Source organism: Sinohyriopsis cumingii, chromosome 9 (assembly GCF_028554795.1).
Source record: "Sinohyriopsis cumingii isolate HCF-2022 chromosome 9, ASM2855479v2, whole genome shotgun sequence".
NCBI lineage: Eukaryota > Metazoa > Mollusca > Bivalvia > Unionida > Unionidae > Sinohyriopsis > Sinohyriopsis cumingii.
Genome location: NC_142969.1, coordinates 120,839,018 through 120,862,567, shown reverse-complemented (window position 1 = coordinate 120,862,567; position 23,550 = coordinate 120,839,018). Strand labels below are relative to the sequence as shown.

The window sequence follows — 23,550 nt, the reverse complement described above, 5'->3', positions numbered from 1 at the left end:
TTGATGTCAATGCTGTCGTGGTTGTGGGTCGGTGGTCATTACCAGGGTTTTCCCAGGTTCTTCCTCCACCGGTTATACAAACCGTAATGAATAGCCTATCGTGTGCTGAAAAATAGCGTTAGCATCTAATAAGAACAACAACAAAATTACATCTCATTAGTGTTACGTATATTTGATTTAATTTATATTTGATTTAACTTAATTGTTTGTAAGTTTTAAAATCTTTTTACTTTTAATTTCATTACATGTCAAAATAATGTAGTTTAGTTTCCTAGGAACTCGATATTTTTCTCAGAAAATAGTTTGACCTTGACTCTTCAGTTGTAAACACCTAAAGCTGAAATAGTTCCCGAACTTAATTCAGAAATCACTGAGACAAGTAAACAACTTTTAATTTTTTATCTTATTCTTAGAGTAAAAGTTTTGGTTTTTTGTCAAGGTCATACTGGAGCTACGTGGTTTTAGACGTAAATACTTCTCGAAGATTCTAGAAAGTTGACCCTCATCCGGCAATATGTTTTTGCGTTTCAAGTTACTGTATAATCTTTGTTTATAGAGATATTTCTCAGTCGGGCTTAAAAAGACTGGGACGTAAAGGTGTTCTTTCATTGTGTCAGTTTGGAGTTATTCAATGTTTATTCGAATTATTTGGATTCAAAAAGAATAATTCTTTTCTTATGGAAATATTTGAGTGCTCATTCAGAGATCTTGGGCAAAGACCTTCCATTACATTTTATTGGGAAATACAAACACCGGATTGTTGTTTGTAAATAACACAGAACGTTAGACCTTACAAGACCACAAAGGATATAGTATATGTCATCGCCTTCCATCTTGGAATTTTCATCGGGACACCAACTTGAATTCTTTAGAACATTTCATTATTAGGACTTCTAAAATTTAATTCGTGGATTATTCTCTGATTATTTCTGGATTTGATTCTTAAAACCTTAAGTTCTTATTTTTTCATTTTCGCAGCATTTTTCCAGAGAAATAAATTATTTGTTAATTTTTTTCAAAGTTTGTTGTTTTCATTCTTTCTTTTGTTGCTGTTTATTCGAGCCTAAAAACGTAACATAAGACTAAAACAACCATACGGGTATTTTTAGTGTTGTTGTTTTGCTGTACAAGTGGCTGTATACAAAATTATGTCTTACTAAAAGTACCGTTACTTTAACTATTGTTATATCCCTACGCTTGTGATTGTGTAAAAACTTACTATTCGCTATAATTTTTCAATATACTTGATATTGCCGTGGACTGAACAAATCACTTTTTTCTAGTCGCCTTCGCCAGAAAAAAAAACCTTGGTGATGGATTTGTCTCGTATGGAGGCATTAATTGTTTGTCAATCAACTGTCCATGATTTCACTAAGAGGTTTATTATATTTGCAGGCTGGGATGATGCCCATCCACGTAGTCGCCATAAGCGGCCGGCGAGATGCAGTGGAAATCCTGGAACTAATGCTGCGAAAAGGAATTGACGTCAACAGCACAACGATGGGCGATATGGACACCATTCTCCATCTAGTGGTGGAGAGGTGCGATGTCCGACATGTATTCCCCCTCGTTCTCAAGATAATGGAGTTTGAACCGGATCTTAAACTACGGAACAGGGTTAGTCGAATTTCTGTCAGATCTCGGACAACGATAAGAAAGGCAAAACTATGTCCGCTACTGTCACGGTTGAATGGAACTAAAATCTGGAATTAGCAATCGACATAATTCTAATAAACAAATTATTTATGTTCTGATCATCTTTGGAATTTTCGGTCAGCTTATTGTTTAATAAAACATGACATTTCGTACAAAATGATTCCTTCACAATGCTCCTTTTCACTTTCATGAACGTGAAAGCTGTGATCTTAATGGTGAGTCGAAAGTTCAGTATAATATGACATTCTGTAAGGGATCTAGATTTGAATCAGATTGATGAATGTGTAAGCTTGGGTATCTCATTCGGAGCTACCCTTACTACTTTCCATTTTTATTCAGATCGAAATTAGTACAATAAAAAAACAATAACTTTTACTTCAATTTTCGTACATTTCATACCAGCGGAAAAAGAAGTTGCTTTAAAACGGTCAAAAGTATTTGTTTTTCCAGTCGTAACCGTCCAATTTTTAAAAAGTTTTTCCTCTCTCTCTCTCTCTCTCTCTCTCTCTCTCTCTCTCTCTCATTACAACGTTTGTAATATTGATCGATTGTACGAAATCAATGCGTTAATTTCATTTCATTTTAAGAAACTGTATCGCGTAATCTTTGGTAAAAGATTAGAAAAAGATCAAAAGCAATATCAATAATACAAGCATGTCACTCTATTGGAAGTCGTTTTTGTTTTTTCTCAGTCTTTGCGGACACCGTATGACCTTGCAATTGCAAAGGGATACTACGAGCTGGCCAGTGTTCTGGATGGTTCCATGACGTCTATGGAGGCTTATGAATTTTATAGGCAAAGCATAGGCACAGTCTATGGGGTGAGTATTACTCACGTGGACGTCATACATTTTCCTTTCATTGTGGAGCTACCATAACATTTTAATTTTTGAACAAACATTAAACTAGGTAATGGGCTACGTGCTTCATTGCTAACCGAATCAATTAACTTTCATTTCTAAAATATGTTCTTCAAAGCAATAAAGAAAACAAAAAACATTAAAGCAAATAACGGAGCTTAAAGATGTTTTTTTTTTTTTTTTTTAAAGTAGTATATCAAATGAAAATCACTCCTAGCGCAATGTGTGATATTAAGGAATGGGAAATCTAAATTGTGAGCGACAATTCCAAATATAGTCCATGCTGAATGAAAGTGCATTTTTACTATAGTCAGAACATTCTTTTGCACAGCTGGCTAATAATCCAAGCACATGCAAAGCTTATGTTGTGGTACATTATTTTGTTGGTGGTGGGAGTCACGTCAACAAAATTCTACATGAAACTAAAAATAAAAGTAAGCCGCACAACAACAATATTAAAGACATATACAACTGTTAAGATAATGTACAATAATAATGAATCCCTTATTTAAAGTGGATACCTAGATGTATTTCGATATTGAAAATTAAGCATATTAAAAGAACAGGTTCCATAGATGGTATGCAACCATGATATATAATTCCACGACAATACAACTATGATACACAATTCCACGATAATACAACCCCAGCCATATATTTTCACATAATTCCACGACAATACAAATACAGCACACAGATTTTAACGAGATGGAGAGATCTATATGGTGGAACCAAATGGGATGAAATGTGGGCAAAAATTTGTGACATGAATCCATTATTAGCTAAAGTAAACTGGAAGCATTTATGTAAACAAAAGGCGACTAATGTAATCAGTAATAAAGAAACTCCATTTTTTCAGTCATTTCAGATTGTCCAATTAGGTTCATTTAGGTCCAGTTAGGTGAATTTAAATTGTATTTCTGTCTGTGATACTTTTAATATTCTGTGGTATGTGGTATTCAATCATCTGTCAGAGTACCTACTTCAAACTTCTACTTCGCACTCACACACATAAATCACACACACACACACACACACACACACACATATATATATATATATATATATATATATATATATATATATATATATATATATATATATATATATATATATATATATATATATATATATATATATATATATATATATATATATATATATATATATTCCGTTTGTTTCAGACTAAACTAATACGGGCAGTACTAGACAGCAAAGAGGAATTAATAATAGATTTCACAAAATTCGGTGCTGACGCAAATATATTAAACGAGGTAAATTATTTACATTCTATAGCGTGTGTGTACATTTTAATTCAACAGTAAATACCAAAGTTATTATCATTTATGGTTAAATAATTTGATTGCATTCTACTGTATATTACATGGTTACTAAGTTATTTATTCAAGCCAAAGAAAATTTGTTATTTTACACATTTTTTGGAGAAGAATGGCGTTACACGCAATATTGACATTTGTAAATCAACAACGGCGAATATAATAAACAGTATTCAAAAGAATACCAACTTATGTATAAATACACGTACGTCGTTCTTTATAGCCAAAAAGAGAAAGTTTATGTTGCAGACCACTAATATATCGATCTCAGCATGTCTTGTGGGAGAGAAATAGCTGCTAAAATCCTATCTGGAATATCATGCTTTTCATGGAATTTATCCCCATACATACTTAGTGTCTCTGTTTCTCAAATACATTTGCTGCCTAAATCAGTTTCAAAGTTCAATCTTTAAAGTTCAATATCCAAACGCCATCATATCTGAGGATAGAATTAACCTCCACAGTGGAGAGCTCCAAAAATAGAAAGGGCCTAAGAGGGGAACTAATTATCGATGTATATACATGCACGTGCTCAATACACTGTTTATGACTTTCTTGATGCGTACTGATTAAAACGAGCGTTAACCTCACGCAATTTACCACCACCACATCTTTAAAAAACATTTTAAAAAATTCTAAGCGCACATTACAAGGTTTACGCCAAAATACGGTATCCACTGTAATTAAATGTGATTTTTCAGCACGGGAACGGTGCGATTCACTACGCAATTACTCACTGTGCCATTTCTCCTCTTCAAACATTGCCGTTGTTGTTGAACGCAGGAGCCGACCCCAATTTACGGGATGCCGTAAGTACTCTCTCTCTCTCTCTCTCTCTCTCATACACACAAATATCCATTCAACCATCCATACCACGACACACCTACCACGACTTTTATTCCACCCACGTACAAATAAACGGAAAGTAGCGGTTTTGTGTTATCGCTTTTTAAATTGCATTTCTCTATCATTATTATCATTATCATTATGTCAGAAACATTATATGGAGATGAGATAATCCTAAGCAGACAGACATATAGATTGTTAGATTCGAATGTATCTATAGTAGATGTCAATAATCCTAAACAGTTTTAAGCAAAAAGAACTAAGTTGTTAGAACAGAAAAGAGAGAGAGGGGAAAATAAACTTCAAATACACAAGGTTACACAGTTTCTGGAATTTCAAAATCAGGTTAGAGCGACCTCCTCGGATGCGGAGGTTGCGGTTTCGAACCCCTGCCGAGTCATACTAAAGACTTATAAAAATAGTACTAACAGCTTCTTCGCCAGGCGCTTAGCATTTAAGAAGTTTTTGTTAGGACTGGTCGGCCTGGTGTCAGGATAATGTGACTTGGTGGGACATCATGCGGCATGATGCCCCAGTGCTAGACATCACTATAAAACTGTCACACTGCAGACATCATAGCGATATGACTGAAAAATTGTTAAAGGTACGTTAAAAATCAAAATTACAAGCACACACACACACACACACACACACACACACACACACACACAAACTCCTAAACGATTAACTTTACCCTTTTTCTCTTTTCCACGTTCGACTAGCAGATACTGTGTTCTTACGACAATCTGTTCAACAAGAACCTCTCCCAATGGATATTTACTACGGATTGTCCCAAAACCTTAAATCAGATGTTTCAGTTGTCTTTGAAGGCGTATGTCCGAAAATATTCCTCCATCCGAACTCATAAATTTCGTTTGTTGCCTCGTGCAAGCTGTTTTTATATTTTATATTTAAACAATATACCCCAGAAATTATTTGCTTATCATCGGATACATGTGTTTTTCAGGATTTTTACTGTGTTTGATTTGATTAGAATATTATACAACCTGCAGTCATTAAATTTAAGCGGAAAACAACCAGAATTATAGATACTCTGTAGCTGTAAAATGGGACAAAACCGGAGGATTTTTAAGCAAAACACTATCATGGTAGCTTATATCTCAGTAAAATGGGACAAAACCAGAGGGTTTTTAAAAATTCTATCTAAAATAGCTTGCATATTAGCATAACGGAACGAAATCAGAGGTTTTAAACAAACATATATCCAGGTAGCTTGTCCGTCATTGTCACGTTTACCCCGACCCAGAGTAGCCCCAGTTTGAAACGTATAATCAAGGTAATTCTGACAAGCCATTGTTTGATATTAAACATTGCCGCAGGCTATCACTAATCCATTACGTAAGATAGCCGTGGTTAGAAGTGGAGAGCCAGACCTAGGAGCTGCGAGGCCGCCAGATAGTCAATTATCACCTAGATGTGGAAACGTTTGTTCAGATCAAAAGAAGTTGCCCGAAGAAGTGGGAATGTCTTAACTTTTTCCCTGCAGACAGACAGCCAGGTTGAACTGGCCGCTAAGACGATTGGACAGGGTCATAGCGCCACCCAATCAGAATCGAGATAGGGGAGAGACCCTAATTTGGCTAGAATGATATCTCCGCGTCTTCCGGCAAGAATTAGTTCGCTAGAAAGATTGCCCAGAGGAGAATAGCGTAACTCCGAACAGCCATTCGTTATTGACGGGAATATCCTAGAACAGGAAATTCAAAGTACAGACAGCTTCAAATAAGGAAGTTTTGAGGGACAGACCAGTTACAGTTTGGTTTCGTAGTCTCAGATAGAGAGACGGAGGAAAGCAGACGAAAGGAGAGAAGTCAGGGGAAGTTGAAGTCTAGGAGAAAAAGGGGAGAGAAGGGAGGAAGAGGAAATTGGGAGCGAAATTGGAGGAGGAGATAGTCGAGAGGGAAACGGAGTCGAAGGAGGTGTTGGAGGAACGGAAGGAAGGAAGGAATTAGCGGGAAAGAAAGAGATGAGCAGACGCAAGGACGGGGGAAAATAGAACTCACACTGTAAATCACGGGATGAATTAGGCTGTCACTTGGTCGAGGGAAAGACGGGTGATTGAGAGTTTATCGTTTTAATTATCGAATTTATTAAATTGTTATTAATTGAATTTCATCTTCGTGTTCTCTATAATTTAGCCGTCAGCATTGCTGACTGGGGGCTCAGAGCTGTAAATCTACCTCGTCACTAATTTAACTTTCTAACCCCACGAGCCCGGGTGGAACTTTCATCATAATTTAATTAATATATATTGGAAGAACCCCACCCCAATGCGTGCAACCGTCACAGTCATTAAAATGAAACAAGGCCAGAGGATTGTGAAAAAATCCACCAGGTAGCTTGAATCTCACTAGAATGGGACTAAGCCAAAGAATATAATGAAAACATCCCATGTAGCTTGTATCTCACTAAATTAACGTAAGGCATGCGTTCGTCTATATTGCCATAATTGCAACTCTGTAATAAAAAGCAGGCTGCCAAGTGCATTTTGTATTTGATTTTGGATTCATATGGCTTCTTATTTCTCTTTTGCGCTGCCAAGTACGTTAAAAAAATATTACGAACATGCGACTTTAAATGTTGTTTTTAACCGTCGTACAAAGCATAGAAATGTACCAGTGTCGGTAAAAAATTTAAGCCGGATAAATTTTTTAAATTGGAAAATCATTTTTGCATTGGGAAATGCCTGTTGTGACCAAGCAACTTTAAATTTCCGAAGTTCTGCTGGGATAGTCTCAGCAGCACTCTTTTGCCTATAATTAATAAGAAAATCTACAATTGCTTTTTTGACGTTGTTTTGTATCTAAGACTGTTTACCAATTGTGGCAGGTGCTGTATCTTTGAACCAGGAAATCATTCAGTTTTGGCATTCCCAAGGTGGCATTTCTCTTCCCTGGTATTAATTTTAAAGTGCCAATTACTTAAGCCCAACGGTGCAGGTAAGACGGTTCAGTCAGGTACGCCGTCCCTATAAGATATTTAGCCCCACTACTGCCTTACCCAAAAGATGGGGTCAGAGGTCTGTGCTATGCCAGCAGTACTTAAAATCTATTCGCACCACTACTGAAACCTCTATACAAATGTAAACCGGGAGCAGTCATCGTATTTTCGTTACGTTCTCGAATGTCGTCAATGTCGTGTTGTTGCATGCTCGAACTGCAGTGGATGGAGGATTTAGTCCAATTGATAGTTACGCGTTAGCTAAAATGGGTACTCGGATGCCTACAAAATCTATATAGAAAAGGATTTGTTACTAACAGGCTGTGATATGAAAATACAGGAGTGTCATTAGAGGAAACTGAGGAAAACCTAGCAGTAAATGTGATTGGTGAGCGAGGTGCTTGGCTAGTGGATATGTAAAATCCTCTTTCTCTCGGTGCCTGCCAGCCCCATTTATGAAGAGAGAACTTTGTATCACTTCCAAAGAGCAGATTTAGTGGAGCGTTTTTTTAAGGAGGGTCCTTGTTTACGAAAAAGTATTTCCCAAAACGTGTTCTACTATTTTCTGGACCAGTATTGTACCTCAGATATCAAATATTACAGTGCTTTCTAATACAGGTTTTTAAAAAGGAGACCAATGTTTGTTGCTGATCAACGAAAGAAATAATGTGCGTGATGTTCTTTTCTTCTGAATTTAGACGGCACTCTGTCTTAAATGTTTCCTCAATGGTGAATCGACTGAATGAGAGGAAATAAAACACTGTCTAAACTGACAAAGTCTGTTCTAGCTCCATCCATTGTCACTAAACTGACAAAGTATGTTCCAGCTCCGTCCATTGTCAATAAACCGACAAAGTCTGTCATAGCACCATCCATTATCACTTGTGGGTTAGTGAAAGTACAGAGCAAATGAAGAAAATGGCAATAAAATGTTGAGAGTAATTTAGAATGTAATTTCGGATTAAATTATTTTAAGTGTTAAACCAAAATTTAATTAAGAGAAATGCAAAGTAAAATCCGGTAAAGCACAACATTTACCTTGCAATTACAATGGCCAAAGCTTGAATAAAATGTAATGGAGCTACAATTAAAGACTTGTAAGTCACCAATTAAATCAACTTGAATTGTGCAATTCAGTAATATTTACGTCTTCTTATCACAAAAATATCTAAATTGAGCAACTAAATCGACCAGATAATCCTAATTAGACAAAGAGAAAGATGGATGGATGGGTGGGTGTGTGGAAAAGTGTACCGAATAATGAAAGAAAATCAAAGACAAATTTGTCAGAAATAGGAAGCACATAGTTGTTGGTTTACAATTATTGTCACAAGCCACTATCAGTTTTGTTATCATTTTCTGTATTATTTTTTATTACTCTGTTTGTTATTCAGGAAGGAGATACTGCCCTAAATCTGGCTATTAAAAGTGAAACGCTGCATGAAAACGGAGAATTACCCCAAATAGTTGGCCTTCTGTTGGACAGAGGGGCGCTATCAACGTACAAAGATCTGGTAAGCATATTTTTATTTATCATAACCAATTTATTTTAAATAATTAGCTTTGTCGAGGATATCTATAAAGGACTTTTATTATGACTCTGAAAAAAAAATCGCATGTGCTTTTCTGAAATTGTTATTGGCAGTTTTTGATTAAATTTCCGATACTCATATACAGTACTGTATACTGTATACTGTGTTACGGGGTCGTACGAGGAAGCCTGTTCTGTCACGTACGACGTACTAATAAGACCAAGTAAACATGTATTACCAGTACGGTCAGTTAAGACGTACCGATAATACAATGCCGGTAGGGCCATACCGGCGAGACAGGATCGGGGAAGGGGGTTTTACCCGTTCCGATAACAGTTAACAATCCATTCCACCAGAGGTATTATTCTTAGTATATTCGGTGTCTTTAACAGAATCACTAAGAGACTTCGTATATTATTTAACTGTTTGGTAACTGACACAACTTCAAGTATTGCCGCCTATATTTTATTTTCATAATTAATCCAGTTTAAACGGATGCCTTGCGCATCTGAAAATTGTATATTAATTTTCCTTTTCTGTGTAAAACGGGGCTTAGTATTTGGTGATCCAATGTTATGGTGTCATCACTATATATCCAGGAAGTGATTAAACTTTCAAATGTATTTTTGCCATAAATTTAGAAAGTTGTATTTCAAACCAGCGATTTAAAAATTACCGGAATATTTCAGAGTAGAATATGATATGCAGCTATACATTATCCTGGCATAATCTTTGATATTTTCTACAATTGCTTGTATTGTGTTTTAATGTACCATGTGTTTTTCTCATTATATTTTGTGCTAGCACTATCTTTATTAGCTTCTGCATTACATATAGTTGGTTCTAATGTGTCAAGTATGTCCTCGATATAATCCATAAGTATATCTGACCTTGAGGCCTACACTATGATTGGAAATATTTATTTTCCTCGCCATTGGTTTTACATTGGAACCTTTTTTTATTTTATATCTGAAAGTAATTTTTAAAATAAAGTCTTGAAGGAAAACAAGCCTTGACTACAATGCATATTTGGCAAAATATTGAACTTGTTATTGAAAATTACTCTGTTTCAGTACTGTTGCGTGAGTGAATTGTTCCGTAAATAAATTCAACTTAAGCAACATTGTAAATTTGCGCAATATTAGCACGAATGGAATACATATGCTTTTGTCTGAGAAAAGTATAATTCATTGGATTTTGTTTGAAATAATAAATACCCATTTGAACCTAAGTTATTCTAGGGGTTACCATGCGATTTGAAAGAATGCAGTTTATTATTTCAGAAATAAAGTAGAAAACAATGACAAAAGATATTAAGTGTTGTTAACGTGGGGGAAAAATCATGGTGTGGATACTTTATTCGAAATTCGAAACAGATTTGTACAGAAATAAGTAAATTTCGAAACAGATTTGTACAGAAATAAGGAAGATTCGAAACAGATTTGTACAGAAATAAAAGTAAGATTCGAAACAGATTTGTACAGAAATAAGTAAGATTCGAAACAGATGTGTGCATAATTAAATAAGATTCGAAAAAGATTTCTACAGAAATAAGTAAGAGTGTGTTGTGAAATGTTTCTGCAAGTTACACTTAAAACAAAAACTACATCGTCAAATTTCAATTCAAATAAGGTATATTAATTTTGGAATAATAATGAAATCGACAACTAATTACAAACAAAAAAAATCATACTTTATTCGGTTTCTAGCTGCATATCAGAAAATCTTTGTATCTTTTTCGAGTAATAGCTAACAGATCTGCATATTGCTGCTTTTTATTTTCAGGACGGAAATGACGCATTAGCACTTGCGCAGAGTAGGGGTTATAACGACGTTATTGCCCTTCTGAAGAAGAAACGAACTCATCACGTACAGGTGAGCTGACGTACATATTTAGTAAGTGAAAGATAAAAGTCTTGAAAAGACATGCTAGTATTTTATAAAGCTTGTATAGAATATGATGCAAAATAATGCTACTCATACCTACTGAATGTGATGCAAAATATCGTTTTTCCAAAATCTAAAGTTCTGAATATGGCCCCAATTTCATCAACAAAAGTATTGCAGTTGAGTTCAGACTTAAGACGTTTGATTGGTTGATTGTAAGCCAGCATTACATTTCAACCAATAAGGTTGAAGGTATATTTTTTTTATCTAAATGCTTAAGCTCAGACTAAAGTTATGTTATTGAAATCTCGACCAGATCCCAGCATACATTTAGGCACAAGCATCCTCACATAGGGTCAAGAACCCTAACCACCACCCACCCCGATTTCACTTCTAAACATCTTTTGGCCTACATCAGTAAAACTTAATAGCTGACTGCTACATATCCCCCCGCCCCCGAAAATAAGTATGCGGGCTCCCCTGTATTTAGGTGATGTATGTTAACATCATTATCATTTGTTATTAAAAAGCAATTCTAAAAAAAATCTAAATATTTAAATTTTCTAATAAGCTTTAATCATCATTTGGAATCAAATGGAAAACCATCCCAGTTTTACAGGTTTCCATGACAGAGCATGACCGGCATTCATACCTGATATTTTTTGAAATTAAGAATTTTCATTTCACTGTACAGATGCTCCATTTTGTAACACATATCAGGTTCATCCTTTACAAGAACTCGGGCTTTTTTGCTGTCTACTACTTGTACATAATACATTTTATTTCATGTATATATGTAAATTAACCTATATAAGTGTGACTTGGTATGAAATATTCACAGGGGAATGGACTTAAAACTAGCTATGTACACAGGCACATGTAGATATATTTCTATTCGATATATTCCCATAGTAATATATATTGCATGAAAAGATAACAGTCTAATTGGTATGTATGCATCTGATATCTTTTCTGATCCCAGCCAGTTTGTAAATACCTAATGTGTTATGATTAAGATCAGTTGCATTTAAACTTTTCAAATCATTAAAAATTCTCCAAATAAAAATATGTTCCAGAAGGGGTCGCGGACTTTTCTCTTTCCTTTTGAGGTTCGTTGCAGTAATATGTATGGTATCTTTCGAATGTATGTCAGTATTAAAAAATGCACATTTGCATCCAATGAAACTTCTCCCCTTTTTCCAACACAATAAACGTTTGGTTCGAATAATAAATTTTTGGACGGGTATTGTAGACATTGTACAAGAATGACAAGTATGTATTCACTTACTACTTGAATTATTTGATTTCATTCTGTGTTTTGTGTATGTATTTGAACTTGTTAGCTATTGCTTTGTTTTGTCATGTTGCTCGTGCGTGTGTGTTGCGATTTATGTTTCCTAACAAGAAGTAAACCGCGTGCAAACAATTTCTTGAGCACGTGACTTTGTTTGAAATCTGTTTTAACATATTTTTACTAAGATATATACATTGATAACTGTTTGAAAGTAGGTTTAACGTATGTATGAGGACAGTAATATTGTGCGTACATTTTCAAATGTGATATTGTAATATAAAATTGTTTCATTCATCAATTGTTTTTAAACTGAATGTGTGCTTAAAGTCTCACACCCCAACCGTTTTCCTAATATATCACATATAATCTATTGTAAGATGAGGCATGCCTTGTGTTGCAAATGTATCTAAGGAAAATTATATAAATCGGTCAAAAACGCTCATGAACATAAACATAAAATATAGCACTTAATAACGACCAAAAAATACTATATTTGCCTAGTTTTAGAAGGGTCGGACAGTAGCTGAGCGCAACGTACATTCATACACAGGTAAAACCTCTCTTCAGTCAATTAATATCCATCATTTTGGAAGCATTAAAAACGGATTTGACATCGTAATACGTGTGAAACCTTACCAATAAAGAATGCATATTTCTCACAAATTATCACTCAGCAAGTACCCACGACTCATTATTACAATTATTGAAGCTGATAATGTGCTGAAAATAGGCGTCATCTCACAGAACTTCCAGTGGAGAGCAATATATATTTATGCTTTTCTGTATACAGCATTTAGGAACTAACTTGAGGCAACCCGTGGTGGACTTGGTGTAGTTATATTTCTCGCGTGTCAATCAAGATGACTCAAAATTTTGTCTTTTTACATGTGACCGATATCAGGGCATCCAGCAGTTGTCTAGCATGAGTGCCCGCACAGCACTGCATAACACAGGTTACTTTCCATTGTTTTAACTATAGAAAAAACAGTAAATTGAACATCACTAATTTCCGACGTAGTGATGATCAAGCAAAAATTATAAAGTTAGCTGTGGGATTTTTAAGCAATGAGCCTTTATACAAAATATGATGCAGTCAGGAAAGAGTTTCGTGCACGAGACGATTGGCGAAGCAAACGGCAAAAGAAAAGGAATTGATAAATAACTTCATAACTAGAAAAGACAATGTTTAATAAAGAAAATGTACATGTATGTTTACCAGTTATGACTAACTATAATATAGCATTATTTAGTAACTATTTTTACCGTTTCATGTTTAATAGTTCAGCACAAGTATTGGTACATTTTACGTTTACTTCCTTCAAAACGACCACCTGATTTTGTATTTCTGTTTCACCTATTTTACCAACCCTATTACGAAAATTCCACAGTTTACTGCCATGATAAGTCATAGAGTCAAGAACCAGTCTGTCACTATAGTAATGAATCACAATAATATAGTAGTGTTCTTAATGTGCCTTTACCTGTCGTAAAATCTAGACACAGACAAGGGAACAAGAAGAAAATGCCGAATCATTGGTAAGACTATATATAAACATTCCAAATAGTATTCCATGCCACTTAACATCCTACGAATGGGTTTCTGGTTAGTTTTTCATCACTTTTACAACACTAAACTATCTTCTAAGAAAACTATGCTTTTCTTTGCATGTTCATATTCATCTCTGCCGCTTTTTTCTGTATACAATAACTACTCATTATAAAGCGGTGTAATTTATAAGGTCATTATGGTTCTTGGTACCAGTACATTATATAGTTGTAATAGTTGTATTAGAATGTATAATGTAACCAAGTAAATGCCGATTTTGCCTATTTCATGGTACACCTTTGAAAAGCGTTATAGTGGGGAATTATCGTATAATTTTGATGTCTTTTCTGCATCTCTCTAATATGTCTTCTAAATCTAGCATGGTTGAAATCCTCAGTATTTTCATTAATGCATTCATCCATCTAACATAGAATTCCAACCAGCTTTCCTAACATGTTTGCATCCTGAAACGGAAGATGACGCAATAGAGCATGTATGCCCAGACAATGCATTCCAAACTCAAAATTGCATTTATACGTATTTGGTCACTCATAGTGAATTCAACTTACGTCTTATTCGTACACCAAATTTGATCAACATTAATTTTTCACTGTTTGATGTTAATGAAGAGAAGATTGATGCAGTAAGATTTTCTAATAATTAATGTATATGATGGAGCAAGGGGAGTCTAAAACTGATCAAGTCGCTTCATTAGTATTGATATGGTTCCAAGCTTGTAACCTGTTTTGCAGATGTTAAGATAAAGGCAACATGGAAGAGATTGTATTTCTTTTTTTATAAGATAGTGAAAACAAGTGCATGTCTACTTTACTTTCATTCGAAGTTCTTGCATTACACCATATGTCAATGTGACTTTCTTCTTCACTGTCCTTTGAGGATGTATAACTCTGTAATATACAGCACTAGTCTTACAAAAACGTTGTTTACGCTATGCTCTTATTCAAATAACTAAAATATTTTGTTGATTGGTTGAAAGTAATTTGACAAATTCATTCGATATTACTATACATACTTTTTTGAGACAGTTTATTTTCATTTTCATTGTTGCATCTTATCTTCTTTTACGTGCACTTAACATTTCGGTTTTGTTTAGCTTCATTTTCTCTGGACATAAGTGTCTTTAATCTTTGTTGCTTGTCGTACCATTATGTAATAATACCTTGACTTAAATATCTTTAATCTCTTTTTTTTTGTCGTACCATTATGTAATAATACATTGACTTAAATATCTTTAATCTCTTTTGTTTTGTCGCACCATTCTGTAATAATCCTTGACTTAAATATCTTTAATCTCTTGTGTTTACTGTATCAGCATGTAATAATACCCTATAGCATTTGCATCCTTGGAAACGGCTAAATATTTAATCTATTTAACGCAAAATGTTATTCACTAATTAGTATTTTAACCATCAAATTTTCACCAATGCAGATTCTGTGCTATATTTCGTTTCTAAATGAGTCCATTATCCTCAAATGATCGAGGTCCGACTGACTCTGTGACACAAATATGAGTCTCACCATTGTTTAAAAATCTTTAGCAGGTAATTTTTTTTTATGATATACTTTACAAGCTGTCTCCTGTATAAGAAATATACTTTTGTCATGTCATTTGGCTGTATTTATGATTTCTTGAACTTTGATCTCATTCAGTCAGTAAAATTGCTAGACAGTTCAGTTATACGAAAGTAACACAGAAATGAATATAATCAATATAATTAAAAACAAACCACTCGGTAACATTTCGACATGAATGTTTTCATAACATGATTAATGTCTTTGATGAAAAGACTTTTTAATTAAGAAAATGTAGCTAGTGTTAGCGATTCCTGTATATGAAGCTGACTCCTACATAATAAAGATACTTTTATCAAGCCATTTGGCTGTCTTTGTGTGTAGGTTTAACTATAATTAAGTACTATTTACGGGTCAGGTTATGACGTAGGGTGCTTAGTTCCAGGTACATTACGTTCCATTTCATATGTATATTACTCTTGGTACTTTCGACGCACGTTATTTTTGCATATATAGAGACATTGTCATTTTGTAGCGTAGAAAAGCACAAACTCCGTTCGACAGCAGAATGACAGAGGAAACACCTCGAACAGTGGACGCGAGGAAGGAAGAAGATAATCGTAAACCTGAGGCTGAGTCGACTGATGAAGTTCTAGAGGTTGACTGTGTTTTACAATCAGTATTTCGACTTTGACAACTAATAATGCTTTCCCCTTATATAAGAATATGCATTTTAGTGAATGTAATGGCTTATATACCCCTTCTAAACATCTATGAAATGTCGTAATTGTAATGGCTTGTTCGCCCCTTCCAAAGAATGTATGAAGTGTCGTAAATGTAACGGATTATTCGACGCTTTTTACTATGTAAAATCCCCGTAAACCCTCTCCGCTGCAACCTCTGTGAGAAACAAAAAATGTGCACAAGCAAAACATATTTTGATTCATCTGTCTGAAGTAATATTAACGATTTCAAATTAAATTGGTTGTCATTTTTAAAATAAAATAACGAATATGTGTATGCAAAAAACGATTTTAATCAGCTATTCCGCATCACATTAAAATGTTTGGGAATTCAGAGTTTTGATCAAGACTTTTTATGATGGAATATCTTGAAATTTATCTTTTTAAAGAGAGGACAAACTGGAATTTGATGCATAAAAGAAATATTTGTGTAATAATTCAAACTGAACCGATGACGCTTCTTTGTTGTTGGTGCAAATGAAATGGTATTAAGACGATTCCCTGACTATTGTCTTTAGCTACATCAAACTATTGTCTTTGAAATAATGTAATGCATTCAAATATTGCCGGAATTAGCGATGCAGAAAAGAGAAAGTTAATTTCAAACAGATATTCAGAACATGTTTGCTTTTCCCTCGAAGCAATTAAACTTAGTTTACTAAACACTTTGCGGAAGTCCGACTCCCTGCATGTTTTTAGTGCTCGACCAAGATCTACTTCCTAAATAAAAGATGCATAGCAACGAGTATAATCTACATCGGTAGGTAGATTGATGAATATATATGGCAAGCACCCTATAATGTGCACCCCACGATTATTCAGACCCTAAAGTCACATATGGCTTAATATAAAGAAATTCTTGTGGCGGGGGATGACTATGACTCAAAACTTGAAAAATTCACTGCACTTAAATAATTTAAATTTAAACATTGCACTCTAAATAATGTGACAAGAAAATCAGTGTCCTTTATTTCGAGAATATAAAGAGTTATGAACCAGTAAACCTATGAACGGCGTTTGAGGGTGGTAAGTAGGGCGACCGCCAATGCCCCGCTCTTGAGGGGGCCCCGCGCTTCAGGCCTAAGGTCGTCCTTATGAGTTTGTCAAGCTATATTCTCTTGAAAATTGGAAATGAGTTATGACCAAGACGTCGACGTTCAGAGTACACTTGCAATTAAGCAAATTATTATTCTTAATTCGTGTCTTCGTGTTATTTGAAAATGACAATAATAATCAGTTTATTAGGCAAAGACCTTGTCGTCAGGATTTTATTAAATGAATAATGAAAAATTTAAATTCGTGAGACAAATCGCGAAAGTTGATATAGTCTAGACGTAATCAGTATTTGCAGTAGCATACCAATCGATATACCGATAGTATGGCCCCACGCGGTCATGGTCAGCCCTAGGCCCCGCGTACTCTTAACGCCGCCTCTGAGTAAACCTGTTACATTCCTATAGTCACTTCAGCAAAATACAATATTTGAATTGTGTGTGGAGCGGGAGGGGGGAGAGATTTCGATACGTCCAGCACTAAACAAATTAAACAATCACTCGAATGTACCGCATTACTCCAAGAACTTGCTTGTCCCCGCTGTATATCACTCTCTTTTCTGGAATCAAGATAAATTCCTAACGGCCGAAAACTCGAACCTAAAATACTGCCCAGTAGCAAGTCGACTTTTTCACATTTTACTATACAAAGCCTTCCGAAGTATAACAAAATTGATATTGAGAGTTGTTAAGTTATCTGCACCATTTCACTTTCACATTGTATTGAATCCATTGTCTAGCAATATAATCAACACAGCTATGTGGCCAAAAAAAGCTCATCAAATCGTTCTTCACAATGAGCAGTAGATTAGAAAACTACATCTTTATGCACGTTATTGAAACCAACACTTTTCTTACCTCATTTCTGATTAGTTTCTTGCGTTTGTATCGGATATTGTTTGTCACGTGATGGTCTGGTACAATCAAGGATATTTTGGGTTAACTATATTGACTCTAGGAATCGGATTAATCAGGGACATATCTTGTAAACGTTGATAAGAATGGTATCAAAAGAAAACAACAACCACAAGCACAAGGACCAGACAGCATTCCATCAAATATAACGAGCTAATCACTCTTCGAACCCGAGATTAATCATGGTATTGTAAAAGCCAGTTATCTCTGCTTTGTAGAAGGAATTCTTGAATGATTTACAATAATTGCATGTTATATATATATATATATATATATATATATATATATATATATATATATATATATATATATATATATATATATATATATATATATATATATATATATATATATATAATGTGTCAATTAGGGTAGAACAGAACATTAAAAAAATGTTTACCGATGATGATGTTCTTTATTTCATTTGCAGTGGAAACAATTCAACCAAAGCAAGAAATATTATTCATTAACAGAAAGGAAAAGCTTCCTATTAACACTGTTGCGGCATAATTTTTCATGTAGATACTTCGTATTTTTCTTGTCACTATTGTATTATCTTGCTAAGGATTACTGACACTTAACCCAATTAGCTAATTATTCATTTTAACTGGTATCTATTCAAATGTGTTGTTCTTGAATTAATTATAAATTATAATGGCTGATGAAGGATGATATATTCATTGATAGGTGAGGATATCTTTAAACCATTCATGTACAAGTCATGTTATGCAAACACGTGTTCATTCTTGATACAAGGCATGTTATACAACACCGTGTTCACGCTTGATACAAGGCATGTTATACAAAAACGTGTTCACGCTTGATACATGGCACGTTATACAAAAACGTGTTCACGCTTGATACAAGGCATGTTTTACAAACAAGTGATCACACTTGATACAAGTCATATTGTACAAACTCGGGCAACACAATCATGTGTCTGTTGATTGAACAGTCTTAATTAGTCTTAGTTGCATTTTAACCTTGAAATATCATCAACAGAGTGACGACAGATTGATGTCAAGTACAATTGCTAATTTATGATAGTGAAAACTACCGTTGTCCTTGCCGAATTCCCCGCAAAAGTTTGCAATTTGGATGTTATCGCGATTATATGTAGCCTGTGCTCACAAGAATCAACCGGTCTTAGCACAAGACAAGCAAGAATTGGAACATATTTTTGCATCTTTCTGAGACATATAGTTTTAAAACACAAGGCAAGCAAAGTATTTATGAAACAGTGAAAAGGAGAATGAAATGTTATGCACGATTTTCCATAACTTGTATTATTCTAAATAAAAACTGAACGCTTTTGTTTCTTTTGTAATGATTTTTCTTGTGTTATTAATATGATAACAATTTTCCAATGCAAAATATTTTATCGAGAACTTAATTCTAGTTTATGCATGACTGTGTGACATAAAACAATGGAATCTCATTAAGCAGTGAAGCATTTCTGTTAATTTAGGTACATTCATTTTACTTGTCAATTGTAAGTTTATAGCTTCTAACTAACATATCTCATTTCACCATTTGGCATTTCATTTAAAACTATTAAATTCAGTTTTATTGTTTTCAGCATACAGGGCAGTCTGACCAGTTTCAAGGAAGTGGCGATCCACATGTTAATTGTGTTGTTAAAAGAACATAAAAGAGTCCTTACATCGCATATATGATTTGCAATCACAATATATTTCTACTTTTAAACCTTACCATTAGATCTCAAAATCACCACAAAGAATTACAAACACAATAAAAAAATGACGATAGTAAGTTTTGACACTTTTTTAAAGTGTTGTACTACCACACGAATATGTTTTCCTACCTACGACGCAGTCTGCCAGCCACGTTTGGAAACACAGGGGTATTTAAGACAATTGGTTCATTTACAATCAACTATATCATTGACGACTCATGACATTTTGTTGGTTATTTTTGCCGTTCTCCGTTTATTTTTTCGTTTGGTCTGTTTTAGTGGTAAATAGTCTCCATCTACCAAATTGTCATCCTTGATATATTTATTTCGTTATTCTGTTTTAATATTTTCTGTTTTTGGTTTTTTATTTAATATTGTACCTTCTCTATGGTGTGTTTAAAAACTACAGTACATATGGTTTCTACGTTGAAAGATCTTGTTTTCTTATTAATTACAACTATACTGTAGTTCCCATCAATGTCCCACGGCTTTTTCGGTATTGTTCTTAGTTTTATTGGTACAAGTCGATGCCCTTTCGTCCTCACTTGGCATTCTTAATATTGGTTGATGACATCTTCCGCCATGCTCTTGATTGTTGGAAACCAATACTTTTTTCTCGGCATTTGTTCGGATTTAGTCATTCAGAGGCTGTGAGAGGGTTTTATGACTTTTCGTTGCAAACTTGTGAACACAACATTCTGGTTTCATTTGAAGAACAATCCACGTATTTTGTTGAAATCCAATTTAATCATTGACAAAGGTAAAATGGCAGGATCGATTATATGGTGCTCCCAGACAACTAGAGGATACTCTCTTTTTAGCTTTTGGATTTGACTATTCTAATTTTAGCTTTTGTATATGACTGTCTCCCTCCGTCCCCTCCTCTACAACAAAACATAACTTTTTCAATGACATATTTACCAGTTACGGGGAGTGGATACCTAATGAATTTTACAATTAATATATACCATTTTAACATTTTTACATTTCATTACTTAATTTTTCAAATTCATCTTTATTTTTCAGCATACAAGACAATCTCGACAAATTCCAAGAAGTGATAATCCACAGGTTATTTCTATCTGTTTAACATTTTCCTTGGAACAAATTTAAAATCCATGCATCACATGTATGATTTACAAAGACAATGGCTTTCCACTTTTAAACCCTACCTTTTAAACACTAAATCATCATAAATTGTGAAAGTAATCAAACTGTACATAGTAAGGTTTAATAATTTTTCTTATGGTGTACTGCTATATAAACGTTTTAGCATGCCTTAAACACTTGATAAAGTCTGTCAACAACCTATTACAAATTTGAAATGAATATTGATATTTGCTATGGCCATTTGCAGCTTATGAAACTAAAAAAAATAGATAACTCTCTGTAGCAGAATATTTTTTATGCTCCTAAGCTATTGTATGTTTCATAAATGTTTTAAACATATCAGTATTTAAGACAGTTCTTGTAATATACAGTCAACTGTATCATTGACGTTTTATCCCATTGGCAAATCAATTCTACCTCGCTTTCTAAGAGAAAAAACCTTCCATATCCTAATTCTTTCCAAGACTGATACGAAATCAAGGATTTTCAATATTTTCATTTCTTTTTTATGCATGAAGTTTACATCATTAATGTTCTTTAGTGTTTTTATTGTTCAGCTGTAAAGAAAGTATTCATTTACAGGAATTGTACTTATTCTCCAAATGGGTGACAAAATATTAATGTATCAAATAGTGTAAGAACTATTTTAGAGTGATATATCTGTATCTTTCAGTGCTTGCTGGCTGTAACATATCAGTTGAGACAAACTACAAACGACAATGATCCAGATCTGCCGTAGCATTATATGTCTGTTGATTAGGATCTATGTTGTTTGTTCTACTGATTACTCCTAACAAACATGTCCAACTGCAAATTGTACAGACCCAGCTGTGCCGTCGCTTAATGCACCGTCGGATCTGGGTCTGTACAATTAACAGTTGGATTCGTCTTATAAGCGAGTACATACGGTATCCGATATTTAGATTATGTACGAGAATGATAAATTATAACAAAATAAAAAAAGAAATGTCTTGCAGTCCAACGACAGAGAAACTCGTTCACTCGAACGTTTCAGCAAGCAACAGTAGTTTCACACTTCTATGTGCCAGATCAGATTCTCTGTTTTTCTCTCGAAATCATCAAGACGGCCTTTTTCCAGCGAGGTCTAAAATGATATCTGTCTAGAGTTCAAAAGAAAACAATCTTTGGATTTTTTAAAGCCAATTTCCCTTTTGTATATCATGTGTGTGTATGCATGGATTGTACGTGTTTTGAAGAATAACCACATGTATTTCATTTATAACACAGGGATCGGGGAAATGTTCTACATGTGCTCTGCAGTCTTTGTATTAACACCTAAGTTTCAAATCACTTTTAATAAACATGTGAATCACACTCCTTGTTTCATGTTTGTTTATTTATTTCTTGGTTCGTTCGTTTGTTTCTTTTTCTTTCTTATAATAAGTCTCAATGCTCCACGTTGGTAATGTGTTGAAATGTTCCGTCATTCGGTCATGAATGGCAACGTTTAGTACGACAAGCTTCCAATCAGTGTTATTCAGACATAGTTGCTCTGTTTGTCTTTTCAAAAATCGTCGATAAGTGAAAAGGCGCAACCCGTTTATTGATAATTATTCAATAATGGTTTTGTTCAAAACATTTTTGCAATGTCCTGGCACTGGTGAAAGTTATAAAAACTTTAATTACAACACAAAATAGACCAATACATTTTTTTAAAAATGAATAGTAAAAGACTGCAATGAAAACTAATTGAAAGTTTTGTTCCGTTTGGACATTTTAAATCCTTGGATCAATTATCTACTGAAAAATGTATGTTATGTACTGTAAATATCATTTGTGTTTTAAACTAAAAGTAAAGAATGTGACTTATCTATTTGTATTTTAATTACCTTGATGGATAAAATTTTTATCTAATGCAACATTTCAATTGCAATAGTTTATATAATTTGCATTCAAAAGCAAATAAAGTCTTGAATGCAGAGGCCATGCCGTATATATCAGATTCTGGTTTCTGGTTTGATCCTCACACTGTCCTATGTTGAGTTAACTTTGATTTTTGCACGGTGATAAGTTGCCTCGTTTCAGTTGTTTCAAGAAATATTTGACAGGCAGGTGCAACCTGAGAAAACGTTTAGGCAATTCGTACATTATTTACAATACGATTGGTCAGTGCTACACCAAGTCACCGATAAGCAATAATTTACTGAGTAATTACAATATTTTCCCTACCTCATTGTATCGTCAACAGAACGAAACGACACATATCAGGCCAATTTTTCTTCGGCAAAATTGTGATCTACCTACTGCCTTTTTCCAGTACCTGTTGAGAAAAACTACATAAGCACACTGTAATGATAATTTACAATGATTTTAAGTAAAATATACATTTTCCATTACTTTTCTTTGTTGTTCTTCTTCTCTTATATAACCTCCTAGATCGAACGTTGATATAGGCGGTATATGTGTTTACAGTACTAGTACAAGGTCCAAATGTAACTAAACAAAGTGTATAATATTTTTCACCTGAAGGATGTTATTAATACACCTTTTTGTCATTAATATGCCTTTATATCACTAATATGCCTTTTGTAATTATTATGCCTCTTTGTCATTAATATGCC

The 23,550-nt window shown here is 34.2% G+C and overlaps 1 protein-coding gene across 4 annotated transcripts in view; it reads left to right on the top strand.

Annotated features, from left to right (window-relative positions):
• Window positions 1-23,550, top strand: part of LOC149792610 (transient receptor potential cation channel subfamily A member 1-like) — a 53,729-nt gene that overhangs the window by 14,189 nt on the left and 15,990 nt on the right. Inside the window, exons 3-11 of one of the 4 annotated variants that reach the window (XM_089971237.1) lie at window positions 1,396-1,617; window positions 2,349-2,477; window positions 3,701-3,790; window positions 4,555-4,662; window positions 9,055-9,174; window positions 10,978-11,067; window positions 13,871-13,909; window positions 15,988-16,110; window positions 20,885-20,929. In XM_089971237.1, coding sequence (XP_089827363.1) covers window positions 1,396-1,617; window positions 2,349-2,477; window positions 3,701-3,790; window positions 4,555-4,662; window positions 9,055-9,174; window positions 10,978-11,067; window positions 13,871-13,909; window positions 15,988-16,110; window positions 20,885-20,929 — 966 coding nt within the window. The remainder of the gene's footprint in view (window positions 1-1,395; window positions 1,618-2,348; window positions 2,478-3,700; window positions 3,791-4,554; window positions 4,663-9,054; window positions 9,175-10,977; window positions 11,068-13,870; window positions 13,910-15,987; window positions 16,111-20,884; window positions 20,930-23,550) is intronic. The other 3 variants (XM_089971238.1, XM_089971239.1, XM_089971240.1) reach the window with 3 other exon arrangements.